This window comes from Herpailurus yagouaroundi, unplaced genomic scaffold (assembly GCF_014898765.1).
Source record: "Herpailurus yagouaroundi ecotype Mexico unplaced genomic scaffold, PumYag 251, whole genome shotgun sequence".
Classification (NCBI taxonomy): domain Eukaryota; kingdom Metazoa; phylum Chordata; class Mammalia; order Carnivora; family Felidae; genus Herpailurus; species Herpailurus yagouaroundi.
The window spans coordinates 227221-247184 of record NW_024412468.1 but is presented as its reverse complement, the minus strand read 5'-3'; the positions used below and the strand labels follow the sequence as shown (position 1 = coordinate 247184).

Below are 19964 nucleotides of genomic sequence, written 5' to 3'. Positions count from 1 at the left end.
TTGACCCATCTCCATCACAGAAGTGTTCCTTCCCACCTGTGCCTTACTCATAATGTTCTCATTTCCAGTGATTTTTAGAACACCTGGCAGAGTCCAAGTCTTAACTGTTCCTATTAATGAAACCTGTGCTATAGTGTCTGGTTGACCCTTCCATTGGAGAAAGCGCTCTACCTGTACCCAACCTCTGTCCCACCCTCCTAAAGCACACCCTCACTTGACTTGTACTCATCCTTCCATTTTTAGCCTTTAACTTTCTCCTGGAAGCTATGCTACATAACCCTGCTATAGGTTTATCATGACAAACAACTGATAACAAGGCAATGTTCTAGTTCCCAGTTTCTCCCAGTAGAGTATAAGATTCATAAGGGCAGAGAAGTTTCTACTTTTGTCACCATTGATTTTCCTGGGCCTTATACAGTGCCCGGCCCTGGCATAGGAGGGAACCAGTAAGTATGTGTTGAATGGATTTACTATTTTGTCTATTTTTTAATATTTTCACACTGTATATAATATTGGTGAGTGATTGTGGGTCTTTCTTATACTATCTGTGATTGAAACATTCACATTAATCCTTATTTCAATGGCACAGAGAGATTATAGGAATTGCCAGAGTCTCCACTCCAAATGGAAACATTGAAATCTGCAAAGTGCTTGGCTTTCTTAAAGAAGTTCTTGGAATCCATTAACAAATAAATGCATTCTCATTTCTATTATAGTTGGTCTAGAGATGATGAGACATCTCATATACTTGAGGGCTGCATTAGTTGAATGGCAAGTCATTTGGCTCACTAAAATGCTCTTAATATGATTTGTTCCCAATCTTTCTATTTCCTTATAGCCAGGACACCGACAACAGACTGGCCCACCGGCGGCAGACGATTCTCCGTGAGAAGGGGAGAAGGTTAGCCAACCGAGGACCAGCTTACATGTTTAACGATCGCTCAACAAGCTTATCTATTGAGGAGGAACGTTTTTTAGATGCTGCTGAATACGGCAACATCCCAGTGGTGAGGAAGATGTTAGAAGAATGTCTGTCCCTCAATGTTAACTGTGTGGATTACATGGGCCAGAATGCTCTGCAGTTGGCCGTGGCCAACGAGCATCTGGAAATTACAGAACTTCTTCTCAAGAAAGAAAACCTCTCTCGTGTTGGGGATGCTTTGCTTCTAGCTATTAGTAAAGGTTATGTTCGGATTGTGGAAGCTATTCTCAGTCATCCAGCTTTTGCTGAAGGCAAGAGGTTAGCAACCAGCCCCAGCCAGTCGGAACTGCAGCAAGATGATTTTTATGCCTATGATGAAGATGGAACACGGTTCTCTCATGATGTGACTCCAATCATTCTGGCCGCCCACTGCCAGGAGTATGAAATCGTGCATACCCTCTTGCGGAAGGGTGCTCGGATTGAACGGCCTCATGACTATTTCTGCAAGTGCAGTGAGTGCAGCCAGAAACAGAAGCATGACTCCTTTAGTCACTCCAGATCTAGGATTAATGCCTACAAGGGCCTGGCAAGTCCAGCTTACCTGTCACTGTCTAGTGAAGACCCAGTCATGACAGCTTTAGAACTCAGCAATGAGCTGGCCGTGCTGGCCAACATTGAGAAGGAGTTCAAGGTAGGTCTGTAACGTTAAGGACTGCACTCTTCACTCATCAGTCAAGGTGTATTAATAAGCTTCCATAGGTGCTGAGGATTGTGCTAGCTACTGCGGACAGGAGGTAATTTTGTATTTTTTTTTCAACAAGCTCTTTGTTAACAATGATATGTCGTAACACTTGTGGTCACCACCATTTAGACACGTTCTATAGAGTTTACATTTATGTCTAATTCTTATCACAACCTTGAGAACCTTACTTGCTTTGCAGATGAAGACATGGAGGCACAGAAAGGTCACTTAAAGCCCAAGACCAACAACTGGTGATTGGCAGAGTTGGGACCAGAGTCCAGGCGTGCTGTACCCTACAGCCAGGTTCTGTTTCCTCTGGAACTGTGTCTGTGTTCACAGCATGGCGAGAAGTGCTGTTGAGGGCAGAAAGATGAATAAGCTGGTGGAAGTCACGGTGACTTGAGAGACACATGCACACATAAATATATACAGTAGAGAGAGAAGTGAAGTCACTAGATGGACTGTAAGTGATGTGCTGTGGAATCCAGAGGAAGCAACATTTGATTCAGATTAGTTTTCAGGGAAAGGTACAGGTACATGGCATTTCAGCTGCATATGGGCAGAATGCATAGGATTTGAGGAGGCTGAGAAAGAGGGAAAAGACATTTCAGAGCAAGATAAATTTTGCCTTTAGCTGCAAGGATACTTAGAAATGTCAAGAAACAGCCTGTTTTCAGATCTTGCCTTTGATGATACAGAATAAAATAAATGTGTTTTATGGAATGCTTGCCAAATGCTCAGCACCATGCGAAGTACTTTGCATGTGTGGTTTCTTTTTTTTTTCTTTTTTCTTTTCTTTCCTTTCCTTTCCTTTCCTTTCCTTTCCTTTCCTTTCCTTTCCTTTCCTTTTCTTTCTTCTTTCTTTCTTTCTTTCTTTCTTTCTTTCTTTCTTTCTTTCTTTCTCTTTTGAGGCAGAGAGGGGCAGAGAGAGAGGGAGAGAGACAATCTTTTTTCTTAAAGCTATTTTTTTTTAATGTTTACTTCTTTATTTTGAGAGAGAGCAAGCATGAGCAGAGGAGGGACAGAGAGAAAGGGAGAGACAGAATCCCAAGCCAAGCAGGCTCTGCAGCTATCAGCGCAGAGCCTGATGCGGGGCTCAATCTCACCAGCCTGGCATCGTGACCTGAACCGAAACCAAGATACTCAACCAGCTGAGCCACCCAGGTGCCCCTGCACGTGTAGTTTCTTTAACACTTATTTAATCTAACACTCCGTTTTCTCATTTGTAACATGGGAATAATAATAGCGCCTACCTCATGGAATGATTTTAATTTATCTAAGATCACATGGCTAAAAACTGAAGGATCTGCGATTTGATTACAGGTGTATTTGAGTGGAAAAACCCAAGCCCCTAACCACTCTATAGACAGTGGACATGAGGAACATATGTACTTGCACACCTTAACATTTGTCCCTGTGTCCCTAACTGACTGTTTCATGAAAAGGATAAAGCTGTTTCCTTGTGACTTCCTTGTACTATCTGACTAGATACCTGTTTAGAAGGAGCATGAGCCAGTCTCCGTTAGGCAGAATTTGTTTCATCAGTTTGCCTTCATGGAGTCTGTTTGGACCCGCAGTTAGGAAGGCATAACCTGTTTAGAAGCCACTGAATTGTAATAGGTCACTTGGCAGGATTTACAGAGAGGAGCCCAGGTAGGTGCTGCACCCACACCCATATAGGCTTCCCTAAAATACCTCCTTATTGCCTAACATCCAGAGCTGCTCACACTGCACCGTCTTCCTCTCCTGATTCTCCCAAGGGACATTTTCATTCTAAACACACCAGCAGCTTCAGGATGGCGGAAATAACTAGCAAAGCTATAACTCTAAGAGTAAACTCTGCCACTGAGGCTATATGACCTCAGGGAGCCTTAGTTTTTTGATGTGGAAAACGGGAATAGTGTTTGCCCTACGTGCTTCCTACTTCTTCCCACTTTTCAAAATAGAAAAGCTTTCTACAAAGAAGGGACAAAGTGGCATAGTCCTTAAAGGCAGAGGGTTTGGGGCCTAACAGCTGGATTTAACGTTTGATTTTGACACTTAGCGGCTACATGATCTTGGACACATTATTTAACCAAACTGAGCAAGGTGACCTAAAGGTTAAATTAGGTAATATAATCCATTTGCCATGCAACAAACTCAAGCTGATAGGTTTTCCTGATTAACATTGACCTATAAATGGCTTTATTTCAGTGTAAGAGAAAAAAGGGGGAGGAAGTATTAGAAAGACCTGCATGAAGATGTTAATACCTGGTGTATATACATTAGACAGAGTTGTGTTTTTAATTGACATATAGTTGGCACATAGTGTCACATCAGCTTCAGGTGCACAACATGGTGATTCAACATGTCTGCACATCCTGCTGTGCTCACCACAAATGTATATAGCCACCATCTGTCCCCTAACAACACTATTCCAGTATCACTGATTGTGTTTCTGACTCTATGCCTTTTATCCCCTTGACTTATTCATTTCATAACTAGAATTCTTTATCTCCCACTCCCCTCCACCCATTCTGTCCATCCCCCACATGACTCTCCTCTCTGGCATCCACCAGTCTTTTTGTGGGTCTGTTCCTGCTTTGTTTGTCTGTTTTGAGTCCACATGTAAGTGAAATCCTATGGCCTTTGTCTTTCACTATTTGACTTATTTCACTTAGCATAATACCATAATGTTGTCACAAATGGCAAGTTCTCGTTCTTCTTTATGGCTGAGTGATATTCCATAACATACACACCACATCTTCTTTACCCATTCATCTATCAATGGGCACTTAGACTGCTTCCATTTCTTGGCCATTGTAAATAATGCTGCAACAAACATCAGGGTCCGTGTATCTTTTAGAATTAGTGTTTTCATATTCTTTGGGTAAATATCCAGTGTTAAAATTACTGGATCCTATGGTATTTCTATTTTTAATTTTTTAAGGAGCCTCCATACTGTTTTCCACCACATCTGTACCATTTATATTCCTGCTAACAGTGCATGGGGGCTTCTTATTCCACATCTTTGGCAACACATGTCTTTTTGATTTTAGCCACTCGGACAGATGTAAGGTGGTATCTCATTATGGTTTTGATTTGCATTTTTCTGGTCATCAGTGATGTAGGGCATCTTTTCAAGATGTGAATTTTTTATGTTTGAATATAATCTATACTTCCTAAGTCTTCCCAACGTAATATTAGGTCATCATCAACAAATTACAACAGAAGCATTTGCATTAAGTTTTCTTTTCTCCAAAGAAGAATCCTGGTTTTCAGACTTTATATTAGATCTTGTCTTGGACCCTGATTTTGGTACGCTAAGTTACTCAATACAATTTATTAAATAGATAAATGACATATGTTTGCTTTTCTCTGGAATCTCTCCAAATGTCCTGTGTTTCTCAAGTTTACCAACAGTTTACAAGATCTTACAAAGATCTACCAAATGTACATGATGTGCTTGCTGGTGAAGTCATGAACATGAGACATGATGTATGCAAAGTGGTAGGATCCTGCTGTGGGAAAAGTTGCTTACTTCATATTCTCCTGATCCTATAGGTGACTTGGGCACAGTACACTATTCAATAGCTTTGCTTGTGTTTTAGATAAATTTCCTTTCTTTGGATATGAAGAACATCTTTATGGTGCTAAGATACTTCAGAAATCACTCAGTAGAACAGCAGTTAAAGCACATTAAAAGAACAGTAAACCCAAAGATAGAATTTTTCTGTTTGTTTCCTCTCCCAACTGTCAAGTGACTGATAAATTCCACTGCGTCACCTAGTAAATGTGCTACTTCTCCATTATTGTTTTTTGTTTTGCTTTGTCTTTCCCAGAATGACTACAAAAAACTGTCAATGCAGTGCAAGGATTTTGTTGTTGGACTCCTTGATCTGTGCAGAAATACCGAAGAAGTGGAGGCCATTCTGAATGGGGACATCGAAGTGTATCATGGTGGGGGAGATCACAGCCGTCCAAATCTCAGCCGCTTGAAACTTGCCATTAAATATGAAGTAAAAAAAGTAAGGCCAGACCTGAAGCCCCATTTACACCATTTCCGTTCTTACTGCTGCTGTATAAGGCTGAAGAGTTGGCATAATCAGCTCGAGCTGGGTTTTTCTAACCAACAGTTAGTTGCATGAGGCAGTTTCTCTAATCATACGTGCTTGGCTGTGAGTCATGTAACCTACACTCCACACAAGTCTGTGACATCTGGACGTGTTTATGCCCTGATTGCCAGCCACTCTCCTTTACTTAACTAATGGTATAGAAATGACTTTGTGTGTCCAGATGGTAAGGCGTTGGTCATGTGAGAGGAACATCAGTGTTTGAGACTCCGTTCCAGGTCCCATCTGTTGTGTTCCGATCCAGGACCAGTGCCCTCAGTTCCTGCTTTAGAACATTTGAATCTCCTCCTGCACCTTGTGTATCTGTGGGGCATTTTCAGTCTCTGTCTTCATGCAGCACTTCCCATTGTTGACTGCTTTCTTAGGTTACATATCTTTAAAACTATACTTTTTAAGGATAAAACAGTATAGATATGCCCCCTTTCTATCTTCCCAATTTTTTTTTTAAGATTTTACTTTTAGGCAACCTCTCTATACCCACCGTGGGGCTTGAACTCACAACACCAAAATTAAGAGTTGCATGTTCCACTGACTAAGCCAGCCAGGCTCCCTTGATCCTCCCAATTATTTTTTCTTAATGTTTATTTATTTATTTCCAGAGAAAGAGAGAGAGAGAGAGAGGAGCTGAGAGAGAGAGAGAGAAAGGGAGAGAGAGAGAATGAATCTCAAGCAGGCTCCTTGCTATCAGCATGGAGCCTGAAAGGGGGGCTCACACTCACAAACCATGAGATCATGACCTGAGCCGAAACCAAGAGTCTGATGTTCAACCTACTGAGTCACCCAGGCACCCCTGTCTTCTCAATTCTTAATGGAGAGTAGTTTCTCTCCATTATATTACTCTCCACAAATTCATATCTTGTACATCTTCACATTTCAGTAAATAAACATCCATCTCATCTTTTCAAAGGCTGTGTTGTTATATCACTATTTCATTTAATCAGCTTACTATTTAAGGGTGTTTATTACTTTCTTCAGGTTTTTGTTAATTTAAAACATTTGCTAAGTTTTCTTTAAAAACAGTGCACCAGTTTACATACATGCCAGAGGTGTATGAGAGGGCTTATTTTTTCTACTCACAATAGGTGTTATTAAATCTTGCAACTCTGAGAAGATAAACATTGTTTCTTGTTTTAATGATCTTCGAGATGAGCCATCCTTAAGCATTTGTAGTTCTTTTAACCTTTCAACATTTTTTATCAATTTTTATTTTGCATTGTTGCTTTTTGTAGATTAAATCATGTTGCCCCCTGCCATATATTCTTTGTAGAAAATAAATATGTGAGAATTTAAAAATTCTGAAAAATAACAAGTAAAATTTAATTATAAAGTTTTGTTAATTGAAAGAATTTATGGCACAGAAATAAAAATACATCAGTGAATAGAATAGGCAGTCCAGAAGCAGACCCATATACAAATGGGAGTTAATAAGTTTAGCATTGTAGGTCAGTGCAGAACAGATGGCATGCTGTTTTAAGAAAGTATTTAAACATCTGGGCCTGTAGGATTTCTCTTTCTTTCTCTCTCTTTCTCTCTTTCCTTCCTTCTTTCTTTCTTTCTTTCTTTCTTTCTTTCTTTCTTTCTTTCTTTCTTTCTCTTTCTTTCTTTCTCTCTCTCTCTCTCTTTCTTTCTTTCTCTTTCTTTCTCTCTTTCTCTCTCTTTCTCTTTCTTTCTCTCTTTCTCCTTCCTTCCTTCCTTCCTTCCTTCCTTCCTTCCTTCCTTCCTTCCTTCCTTCTTCTTAGAGAGACAGAGCAGCAGGAGAGGGGCAGTGGGAGGAAGAGAGAATCCCAAGCAGGCTCCATGCTCAGCACAGAGCCCAGTGCAGGAATGCAGGGCTGGATCCCACAACTCTGGGATCATGATCTGAGTCGAGATCAAGAGTCTGATGCTTAACCAGTTGAGCCACCCAGGCACCCCTGGGCCAGTAGGATCTTTACGTCACTGTTTCTAGATGGAAAATAACATATAAATGTAAAAGTCCTTATGTGAAGCATTTACGAATCTTTTTGTAATATTAAATTTCAGAATTTTTTCTATACTTTCAAGGAAATCCCGTTAGTTATAAAGGAAAAATTTGATAAGTTGGAATCTTCGAATTTATATAAGACATGTTAGAACCTCCTGCCGCCTTGCTTGATGCTTGTCAGCTAGATGTTCTATGTTTACTCTTTATTTCTAACAGTAGTTTTCATGGGAAACCACAGAACAAAATATTTAGAATCCAAGAGTTGGTGAACTTTTCTTTAATCAAGCTATTAAATGTTTTGTCACTTCCCTGCTAGTTTGTAGCTCATCCAAACTGTCAGCAGCAGCTTCTGTCCATATGGTATGAGAACCTCTCCGGTCTGCGGCAGCAGACCATGGCGGTTAAGTTTCTCGTGGTCCTGGCGGTTGCTGTCGGATTGCCCTTCCTGGCTCTCATTTACTGGTTTGCTCCATGCAGCAAGGTATGTCTGTGAAGCCTGGACCTCATCGTCACCTACAAGTAGGTCAAGCTGTATATATCAGAGCCAGTTAAGCAAGGAAAATTCTGTTTTCCAAATGAAAACTTCATAGATGTCAGAGTTGGGTTTAAATAATATTATTGATTTTAATATTACAAAAATGACATCTATTTGCTATAGGAAATAAGGGGAAAAGTGGGTAGAAAATTAACCTACAATAGCACCACTGTTAAATTGAGAAGGAAAACCTAGTTACTATGTTTCCATCCTCTCTGTAGGCATGTCTAATTCATGTATGTTTTGAGGTTATAGTATGCATTGAGCACATATTTCAAATATAATCCTAAAAGATAAACATTTTTTATCTTTTTTTCCTCCTTTGACAAAGTTTGAGATTAAAGTTATTTTTTTTGTATTTATTTAGCTCATATTACCAGATAAATCTTAATCTAAATAGAGAATAATCATGTAAATTCTAATGTGATGCTTGGTTCAGTCAAGAATATTTACTTTAGGGATGGAGTAATCCGTAACTGGACAGCAAAGATAGCCTATCAGCAAAATCCATGTGCCCAGACTTTGGTGAAAATGTGTTCAGATGGATCCAGCCTTTCTTTAGTGTGATGGAACAAGTGTGAAACATGTGGACCTATCATTCTGTTAACAGGCACAGAATTGCATTGCCAAAAATCTTATTCTTCCATGTTTTTGAAACCACATTTTTGTAACGTTTAAGTTTCAAATCTGAAAGTCAGACTGAAATAATTCTAAAGCTATGTGGCTGAAATGTCAGCTGGACCATCCGTGTGCTCTGTGAAAATGCCAGTTCAGTATCTGCTGTTCTTAATGTGGGCCTGACTCATTTTCAAACTTGGTAACGCATGGATGCAAACACATGTATCCCCATTACCAACATACTGTCTTCTTATTACATAGTCACATACTTGATGCTTTAGCTTAGGACCTTCCTAAATGGTTTATAGGTGCAAGACTTTCTACGGAGAGGGAACAACATTATTCTTTGTGGTGGCGATGATAGAAACCCGCTGGAAACTGGGTGTTTTCTCCTGAGGGTAAAAGCTATCATTATGCGTTGTTTTTCCTTTAAAAAGATAAGGCCCCCAAACTGAGCTTTTATAAGTAAAACATAAATGATGAAAATAGTGAGATTTACTAGAGTTAGAAATTTGCAGCATAGGTTTTCTTCTAGAAAGGTACAGTTTTCTTTTTGTTCCCTTTTCACAGAAATGACAGATTTCACTTTGAAACAAAAATTCTGACCCATCCTTATGGGCACATGGGCTCCATCTATGCATTTACTGTCTCTTCTCTCTTTAACGTACATTTCCTGAGTCTTCAGAGATGTGAGCTGAATGAAGTATGTGGGGGTGGGGATGTTTTGAATTATCCTTGTTCACTGATTACCCTGTGCTCGGTAAAATTACAATATCTTCCTAAACTGAGTATTTGTCCTTCTCCATATCCAGTGAGTTCTGAAGCATGATGCCTTCCAGAATGTTTGCTGTTCTGACAGGAGACTATTTGGGGCAGTCTGTAGAATTTCTTAGATTTTGACTGAATCCCAATTAACCTGATTTCCTTTACTATTTTCTTCTTCCCTGGTCATGTTTCTTTCTTGGCATCTGTTTTTCATCCTTGTGTAGGAACCTTGAGGCAAATAATTAAATTATAAGGACACTGTTAAGGTATTTTATTTTAATATCTAAAATCCAGGGGCGCCTGGGTGGCGCAGTCGGTTAAGCGACCGACTTCAGCCAGGTCACGACCTCGCAGTCCGTGAGTTCGAGCCCCGCGTCGGGCTCTGGGCTGATGGCTCAGAGCCTGGAGCCTGTTTCCGATTCTGTGTCTCCCTCTCTCTCTGCCCCTCCCCCGTTCATGCTCTGTCTCTCTCTGTCCCAAAAATAAATAAGCGTTGAAAAAAAAAATTTAAAAAAAATAAAAAATAAAAATAAAATCTGTTTTACTGCCTGTTATTTAGCCTTTGAAGCATTATGATATAATCGATTTTCACAAATTTTCCCTTAGCAATAAACATAAACATTATTCACAGGTTATGGGGGAAGATAGCTCAAAATTAATGCTTTTATTTAAAATATCATTTTAAATACTAAAAAATTTCCAATACATCCATGAAAATTAAGGCATCTAATTGCAAGCCTGTGCACCTTGACAGAGTCTGTTCCTGTTTAAATTTGGGTTTTCTTTCCTCAAGTCTGCTTTCTTCTTTCAGAAACTTTCTTTTCTTCACTTATTTTCTTTTAACACCATAACCCAAATATGTTTTATGGTCATTATAATAAAAATAGGTCAGGGGTGCCTGGATGGCTCAGTCAGTTAAGCATCCGACTTTGTCTCAGGTCGTGAGCTCATGGTCCATGAGTTCAAGCCCTGCGTCAGGGGACTGACAGCTCAGAGTCTCCAGCTTGCTTTGGATTCGGTGTCTCCTTCTCTCTCTGCCCCTCCCTCCCTCACTCTCTCTCTCTCAAAAATAAGTAAACATTAAAAAAATAATAAAATAAAATAAAAATAGGTCACGCTGTGATTTCAAACCATTTTAGCTTAAGCTATCTTCAAACTTTTCTGTTTCTATCGGTTTTTGGAGTTAGGTATTTAGTCATTAAAAATACTTGAAAAAAGTATAATATGTAATATTTAAAGCCAAGTATTTCTTTCAGTGCTTAACCTCAAAAATTTGTCAGGTGCATTAATTATTCACCTTATTCAATTGATTAGTGCCCTTCTTTAACCTTATTAGAAATTTGTTTACATCCCACAATGTATAAATGACAAATTTTACTAAAATGGATAACTCACTTCAATTCTTAAAGTCCACTGAATGGTGCCAAAAATCTCCCTTAGTTAAAAGAGAAACAAAACTCTAAATGATTTGTAATAAGAAATAGAGGGTATGATAAATATCTGAACACACCATTTTAGTTTCCTGCCAATGAACTTTTTGTTTGCTTGTTGTTTGTTTGCTTTTTCCCCCTTTAAACCAGCATGTTTCATAACAGCAAAAATGCCTGGCTTGAGTCTCTTCTCCCCCTTCTGAATAAAATCAAGAAGGAGCCAATATTACACAAGGGCCACACCCCAGTGGAAGTGGGGAATCGCACACTCTGCCCTGAGGGACAGGACACTGTCCAGGACAGTTCACCTCATGTCCCAGAGTGATCCAACCTGCTTATTCTCAACTCCATTTTTATCCCCAACCTCTGTAACAGTTCATATTTGTACAGAAACATAGTTAAGGACAGTGGGCAAAAGAAAATCAAACCTACTGTGTTACCCATTTGTGTTTGCTTTACACTTACTCAATTATTTGAGAGTTCTACTTAAACAGGATCTTAAAAAAACACACTGTTTGATTCAATCTAATGAGTATTCTTATGAAAGTAGGATTTTTAGACATTATTACAGCAGAGTTTTACAGAGTAACTTTGGATTGGCTCCGCAGTATATCTAAATATAGCTAATTCTCTGGATCCATTGGCTTCAAGCTAGCTAGCTAGCTAGCTCGATCTAGATACAGTGAGATAAATACTTGTGTGCACATGCATTCTGATATTCTGACATAAGATCCTAAATACCAAGAGAGAAGGGACTAACTGTATGATTTATTTCAGCTTTAACTTTTATGGTTTTGAAAACCACATAAACAAGTAAAGTCTGTAGGAACAGAGAACATTGATTATATTCCTTCCATTGTACTACTTACCTTTTTTCAATATTAGAAGGAGCTTCTTTTTTTCTAGAAGAACTGACATACTTATGTACCTCAATGAAAAAATATGAAATTGTTTTGTAAACCATATAGAGGCATCAACTCAGAAACAAGAACTGCTCTCAGGCTCCAGCTCCACCACGTATGAGCTGTGTGACTTTTAGGCCAGTGTCTGGACCTTTGTCAGCCTCTTCATCAACAACAGTGGCATTTTAGGGGCACCTGCTCTTAGAACCATTGTCATGGTGACATGAGTTCACAGAGTAAAGCCCTGAAAACAGTACTTGGCACAAACAAGTGCTGGCTAAGTGCTGGTGGTGTGTTTATCAATTTACACATTTTTTTCTGGAATAATAGGTTCGCTTGAAAGGCTGTTGGAAGTTATGAACCCTCTCCTAAGGAAGAGTCCTGTCCATACCTCCTGGGTGGCGGTTACCATCTTAGGGGGTGCGCAGAGCCCCTGAGACACATCTCGGACGCGAAGCATCCTTCTGCTGTAGCGAGGGGGATTTGTGCGTCGCAGATGGGAACTAATCCGGGCTTGTAGAAGCACAAGAGCTTTCACTGCCTCCATAGTTCACACAGAAAGTCTGATTTTTACATAGTTTAGGAAATTTACTCATTGCCACTCAGCTAATGAGGGAATGAAACTGGAACCTGACGTGAAAATTTTGGATTTTCAATCCAGTGTCTTTCCAGGATATTGTTCCGAATGTATAATGGGAACTGCCCTGCTGCCCTGTCCTCAGTGGGGATTTCTCTCCTTGGAATTGTTCACACGACACCCGCATTGCTTGCGTGTCCGTGAAACACACAAGGGCAGTGAGCAAGGCCAACGTCGACCAAGGTCCAGGCAAAGTAGATTCAGTTCAGTAGTTTCACTGCTGCCTCCTCAGCACTTTGTACCTAGTAAGGTAGTTGGCTTAAAAAATTTTTTTTTGATGTTTGTTTATTTTTGAGAGTGAGAGAGACAGAGCATGAGCAGGGGAGGGGCAGAGAAAGAGGGAGACACAGAATCGCAAGCAGGCCCCAGGCTCCGAGCTGTCAGCACAGAGCCCGACGCGGGCCTTGAACCCATGAACTGAGGGATCATGACCTGAGCGGAAGTCGGATGTCTAACCAACTGAGCCACCCAGGCGCCCCAAGTAGTTTGCTTTTTATGAATGATGATGATACCATGCCCTGCCTTTTGTTGTAAAATACTATTTGTCAGAGTTATATAATATTTTTAGAACTTAAGTATCATTTAACACAAAAGTTAATTTATTTAAACATAAATCCAGAATAGCAGCACATATGGATGACGGATGTGACCAGAATTTTAGCACAGCATAAAGGGTTGCTGTTCTTTCATCAATTATATAAATATATACGTAACCTTCTTAGGAGAACATTGCAGTATCCAGACATTTATTCTTGTGCACACGTGTGTGTGTTTTGCAAAGTGTACAAAACAAAGTTAAGATTTTCTTTTGCTGTGCACTGTGGCAGATGGGGAAGATTATGCGCGGACCGTTCATGAAGTTTGTGGCACACGCTGCTTCCTTCACCATTTTTCTGGGGCTGCTGGTGATGAATGCTGCTGACAGATTTGAAGGCACCAAACTCCTTCCCAATGAAACCAGCACAGATAATGCAAAACAGCTGTTCAGGATGAAAACGTCCTGCTTCTCATGGATGGAGATGCTCATTATATCCTGGGTAATAGGTAAAGACCGATATTGTGTCATCTTTGTTTTGTTCTTTTTTTTTTTTTTTCACAGCTTAGCACTTTGAATGACACTGATTCCTTCACACATCAGCTATGCAAATACATTCCGCACGATACAGTGCATCATTTTCTGTTTTTAAAACACAGTTATCTCGGGTTCATTATTGGGGCACAGCTTTGTCACATGCCATGTGCTTTTTAAGTTTCCAAGAAAAACCCAGGAGGAAACAATACGATAGTATTAATTGAATCCTGCCAGGGACGAAGTACTCCCATTCATGTTTTGGGAGAGCTAGGACTTCAGATGTCACAACGACTGCATGATTTTATGTTGAGATGTAATGGGAACCAAAGCTAATAGTCATTCACATGTATCGAACTTTATTATGTACCAAGAACTGTTCAAAGCCCTTCACATGCCTGAACTCACACACTCTCCCTGCACCTTGGTTTTGTAATCTGTAACATGATACCAGCATCTATTTACAATGTTCAGGTGAGGATTGAGTAATTTCCTTTAGATCTCCCAATGACAGGTGAGGCAGAGGGAAAGCAGTCTTAACTAATACACTATTTGTCATCAGAATCAATTGTACACATGGCTTGCCCTTAAACATAATGCAAACGAGAAAGGTATTTCAATCGGATTTTACGAATGAATAGATTAAATAGGCAAGTGGTGCCTTCGTTAGGTCAGGAGGATCCTGAGCTTAATGTGGCCCAGTCCTTGCGGCCAGGAGAGTTAAGCGTGGGGGTCAGATCAATAAGTAAATCAATAATGAAAACCACTGAGACAAATACTGTAATTGAGGCACGATTCGGGTACTGTGAATGTACACAGACTGGACATCTAAGTCTAGAATGGGATGGGTTGTGGAAAGGGCAGAGGCGGCCTCCCTGGATGGTACCTTCCATCTAAGACTTTGGAGATGAGGTAGTGTTAGCTGGGCAGAAGGTTTTGGGGGAGTAGGGACGCTACAAGGTGTGGAAACATTGCATGTGAAGCTAGGGCCTTAGGGTGCACCAGGCACCCTTGAAATGTAAGGAGTTAGGCAGGTGCCTTTGAGGGCATGGGTGATGGCAGACAGTGAGGCAAGATGGCTGAGGGTGGCTTTCAGCATTGGTGATGGCTCTGTCACATCTTAGCCAGAGGACGGTGAGGATGGAGGCTGAGAGCCCACCACTGGCTCCCTGAGAGCAGGGTGAGGGTGGAGACTCAGGCCTCGGGGAGTTGGTGGTGCACTGTGCCCATGGAGGGAGAGATGTGGACTCCACCTTGGACCACTCGGCGGTGCTGCACTTCTCTGAGAGGGAGAGAACGGAGGGACGATCACCATTGGTGCCTGGAGAATGAGAAGCTGATGACTAAGTCTGGGTTGTAGTTGCCTTTGAAGTGCCCTGGGGATTTTCAGGCGAAGATGCCCACCAAATACTAGAAAATACAGCACCCCGGAGAAATAGGGATGAGGGCTTACCGTGTGAATTACATCACCGAGGGTAATATAAGCCTCGGATAAAGAAGAAGAGTGTGATTTCTCACTACTTCTTTTCCAGTGTAACTGATATTTACCTTATATCACAGAACTACAAGAAATAAATTACATTCCAACTTAGAGCGTTGGATTTAAAATAAGAACAGTCGTTTGGACATTGCCTTTATCTTAGTAAACTAACCGCCTATGTGCTAGTGTCTGTGTGTGTGTGAGTATAAAGTATGTAACACAGTGCTTGGCACGTAGGAGATGTTTAATAAATTTCAGGTAGTTATGGTTATTAGACTTTTCATTGAGAGTGTCTGTTGCTTTTATATAGGAGTGGTATTTCCTACTGAAAACAAGCAAGATAAGATTCTAGTTCAAGATGAAACTTTGAAAACATTCAATTTTGTGTAAGGGGATTAGATATAATGAATGTTCATTTTTATCCTTTATCAAATATAATGCACCTCATACTAATATTTTATTATAAACATTAGAAGTTTTTCCCTTTTCACTTAGAAATCTAAACCAGGAATGTTATGTTAACTTTTAATGTTATGAATACATTTTCCTTAGAACTGCTGGCCCAGCACCCTTTCTACCTGAGATTCCCAGATTCGCTCACAGGGTCTGTTTATGGGAAAAGCAGAGCAGGCAGCTTCAGCATTGCAGCATTAGTCAGACTTGTGTGTTGGTTTCTGACGTGGATAATCGTTTTCTTCTTGGAGTTGTTCTGGAAAGAAAGCTGTTGTGCCTTCTGGAAATATTAGTAAGAAATGGCCTATTTGGGTCAGCTGGTGGGCTTGAGGCCTTCTGTTGTTCGCAGAAGGCAAATGTATCCAGTTTTCACTGGAGACAAACTTGGAATGCTGAATTATGGAACTGAGCTGCAGGAGAGCTTGATGAGGCTGACTGGCGAGCTGAGACCCCTGAGAGGGGGGTGCAGCAGGAACACAGTGGGGGAGACATGCTTGGTGATGCCGACGTGCAAAGATCCCGGGGGGCACTGTGTGAGCCGTCTGTGTCCAGACCACATCTGAGCGCCACACGCGGGAGCATGTCCAGGAGAGCAGCCACGGCAGTGAGTGTCCCGGCCACGGAGCAGCTCTGGAGGAGACTGGGAAAGACCACTCTGGAGGGTGGGGGTAAGAGGACCCTTACTTATTTGGAGAGCCTCATCTGAAGAGAAAGAAGATGAAACGGAGCTCAGGCTTCATGGTAAACCGGCCTTTCCTGGGGAATAGACAGAATGAGCACACAGGTGGTTCTGTTTTGTTTCGAGAAGTTTAGAGGCAGAGGGCGTTTGCTCATTCTCTGCTGTTGCGGCAGATCCACACTGAAGCGATTCTTCTGAAAACCCAGTTGTGGGACGGGCAGCCTTCAGCAGTCTGGCCACCTGTCTCCGGCTCGACACCCAGGTGGAAGTCTCCCCTGCCCCGAGAAGCTGCCCAGGCTGGGGGGTTCTCAGCTGTGCCTGGCAGCCCCCAGGGCTCCTTGGAGTGAACAGGACGGAAGCTTCCTTCAGGCAGACTAATTCACTGTGTTTTGTTTTTTAAGCTTTGGTAAGATGAGGTTTCATCAAGAATTCTATGTCTGGAGAGGAAAGGTGGCGGGCAGGTGGGAGAGGAGGGGGAGAGCCTTCCTTTCCAGCCTTAGCTCTTCAACAGAACAAAGTAAGTTTGAAAGGTCTTGGTCTGACATTTGAGGCCCTTCAAAATCTGCCCCCTTCCCACCCGTCCAACCCTAAATGCCACGTCCCCACAAAAGCTGCAGTCCAGCAGGACGGAAGGCCCTACACAACTAGGCTGGATGGTGTTCAGAGGTGCCTCGGCCCCTGTGCTGCAGGCACTCCACATTCCTGCAGCCTGCAGAGGGACAGCCTGGAGGAGGCTTCCCTCACTCCTGCTCACTGTGTGCCTGGGGGGTGTGTACCAGCACACAGGCAGGATTTCTTGTTTTAACCTGACCCACTGGCATAGGTGTGAATCCAGTCCTAGATCCCTCGTACCTTGGAAGCACTCAAGTAAGTAATGAAGTTGTCTTCCTCTGTGTGCGCAGAATGCCGGTTTTGAGAAAAGCCCACAGTAAGCTGTGTGTGGGCTCTCTGTGATAGAGGGTCATGACGAGCGTAAGGATGTGGGGCAGGTGCTTGCTGGGGAGGGGAGGAGATGAGTTTCAGCCGGGGGACTATGACAGACTTCTTAATAGAGGTAGGCTTGATCGATCATTGGAGCTTGGGTTGTATTTCTGCAGATGGCTCTAGAAGTAGGTACAATGTTGGAAAGAATATCTTAAAGGTAATGGTGTAAAGCAACATCTTATTAACACAGTAACATCCTTCAAATTAAGCTAAAGTAGGGGCGCCTGGGTGGCTCAGTCAGTTAAGCGTCCCACTTCGGCTCAGGTCATGATCTCGCGGTCGGTGAGGTCGAGCCCCGCGTCGGGCTCTGTGCTGACAGCTCAGAGCCTGGAGCCTGTTTCCGATTCTGTGTCTCCCTCTCTCTCTGCCCCTCCCCCACTCGCACTCTGTCTGCCTCTATCTCAAAAATAAATAAACCTTAAAAAAATTTTAAAAAAAGATAAAGTATGTGCCAGTCATAGAAAATTTAAAATGGTAAGTGCTCAATAAATATTAGGTGTTATTTTTTCCAAGTGCCACATGCCCTGTGCATTTTACACGCATTATTTAAGTGTGAAAACAACCCTATGAGGTAGATACAAACCACTGTCATCCCCATTTTACAAACCGAGCTTTAGAAAGTTTAAATGATGTGCCAGAGATCACACTGCCAGTGAGTGGACGAACGGGGTCCCAAGCCATGGCACTCCGATCCCAAACCTGTGCTCCTAAGCAGCATGCTGACTTCTTGTGAGAGTGTAGTGTCTTTACTACTCCACCAGCAGGAGGTGACCATGAATAATATGCTCCTGTGACTCTGTGCAGTCCTATATGGTGCTGGTTTTAAACATAAAGTCGTAGACTCTATGACACTTTTTACTCCTTTACCTAGCATGTTTAAATGTTTATGCCATAAACATTTTCCAACATGTCTTAGGCTGTCCAAGAAGCACAGGCAGAGACAGGGTTAAATGCCAACAGTTTTGCTAAAGGGCGTTCACTGAGAGGGAATGGGGAGGGGAGTGAGGAAGGTTTCAGGGGCTGTCAGATGGGGGAGGCAAGTCTGATCCTGAGGTAAGAGGGCAGGGAGGGAAGGTCTGATACAAGCATCTCAGATGTCTGTTCAGTCTGAGGACAGGTCAGCAAAGCTGGCAGGAAATACTTGAGCCGAAGTCAGGCATCAGAGAAGCCCAGGGTCTCCCAAGAAGGGGTACCTTCAGTCACCAGCTGGAAGCAGCCTTTGGGAAGCATGGCCTTGGGGGAAAAGCGCCCACGGTTCCAGAATGCGGTTGCTGAGGCCCTTAGCCAATTAAGTTCCTGTAGTTGGAGGTCTGTGAGGTCTGTGCTTGTGGCCACTAGTCCATAGTAATTAAAATATATATTACATGGCTGCATAATACTCCATCTGTGGAGGTCCACGATCACTTAGGTTTTACCTGTGTGAGCAGCTGTGTTTGGATGTTTTGGTTATTATGAAGAGTCCACCGTGAACATGTCATAAATACACTTGTTATGAATAGGATCCGTGGATACCAGAGATTGTTTGGACACGCTTGAACCTTGTCGGACTGCTTTTAGCTGATGCACTGATACTGCTGGACTGTGGCTTTTGTGGGGACGTGGCATTTAGGGTTGGACGGGTGGGAAGAGGCCAGATTTTGAAGGGCTTCAAATGTCAGACCAAGACCTTTCAAACTTACTTTGTTCTGTTGAAGAGCTAAGGCTGGAATGAAATTGAATTGGGTCTATTTTAACCCCTTTCCAATGCAGGCATGATATGGGCCGAATGTAAAGAAATTTGGACGGAAGGCCCCAAGGAATACTTGTTTGAGTTGTGGAATATGCTTGATTTTGGTATGCTGGCGATCTTTGCTGCATCATTCATTGCGAGATTCATGGCATTTTGGCATGCTTCCAAAGCCCAACACATCATTGATGCAAATGATACTTTGAAGGACTTGACCAAAGTCACACTGGGAGACAATGTGAAGTATTACAATTTGGGTGAGTTTGTAGTGCACAGTCAACTTAAGTTAATAGATATGCAGAGTTTTCTGATGAAAGGAAGTGACTAGTAGTTTGGCTCCTGCTCAGTTCTCACAGAATTACTGGCACCTTCAGAAGCATCTGTGTGAAGACGTGTGCTTTTGGCTTCTCCCTTCCTGATCTCCTTGCCGGCTGGATGCCTCCCGCTCTCTCTCCTCGATCAGTTGACAACTACCAAACTCCACTGGGAATGCCTGTCTTAGGTCTTAGATTTTTTGTTCTTCTTGTCTAGTAAAAACAGTACCCATTTGAGTACCATTTCCATTCAAAACACATAAACTGTGTGACAGCAAGGGAGCTGCTGGTGTCTCTGGATGGCTCCTGATACACGACACCACAGTTTCCCTGCCAGGCTTCGAACCTGCCAGGCAGATGAGAAACAAAACAAAGCGATAGAGGCTGGAGCGTGGCCTCTAATACCCATCAAGTTCCAGGCAGATGACATAGTCCTGGGTCTCCTAGCCAAGGGGCTCGGTGAAATTTCCCTCCAGAATCAGGCAGGTGCATCCTTTGGTCTCTGGACAACATGGGCAGGGCAGTCCCCCCCCAAGGCAGGAATGAGCCAATGGTGGTGTGAGGTCCCTTAGCGGAGGAGCAGAGGAGGGTGGAGCCGAAGCAACTGCGCTCGCTTATCTGCTGTCCCACAAT

General features: G+C 42.2%; 1 protein-coding gene across 2 annotated transcripts in view; it reads left to right on the top strand.

The window, feature by feature from the left end:
• TRPC6 (transient receptor potential cation channel subfamily C member 6) overlaps nt 1-19964 on the top strand; it is a 137787-nt gene that overhangs the window by 93195 nt on the left and 24628 nt on the right. The window contains exons 2-6 of one of the 2 annotated variants that reach the window (XM_040460836.1): nt 839-1613; nt 5486-5671; nt 8056-8220; nt 13454-13670; nt 19041-19274. In XM_040460836.1, coding sequence (XP_040316770.1) covers nt 839-1613; nt 5486-5671; nt 8056-8220; nt 13454-13670; nt 19041-19274 — 1577 coding nt within the window. The remainder of the gene's footprint in view (nt 1-838; nt 1614-5485; nt 5672-8055; nt 8221-13453; nt 13671-19040; nt 19275-19964) is intronic. The other variant, XM_040460838.1, reaches the window with a different exon arrangement.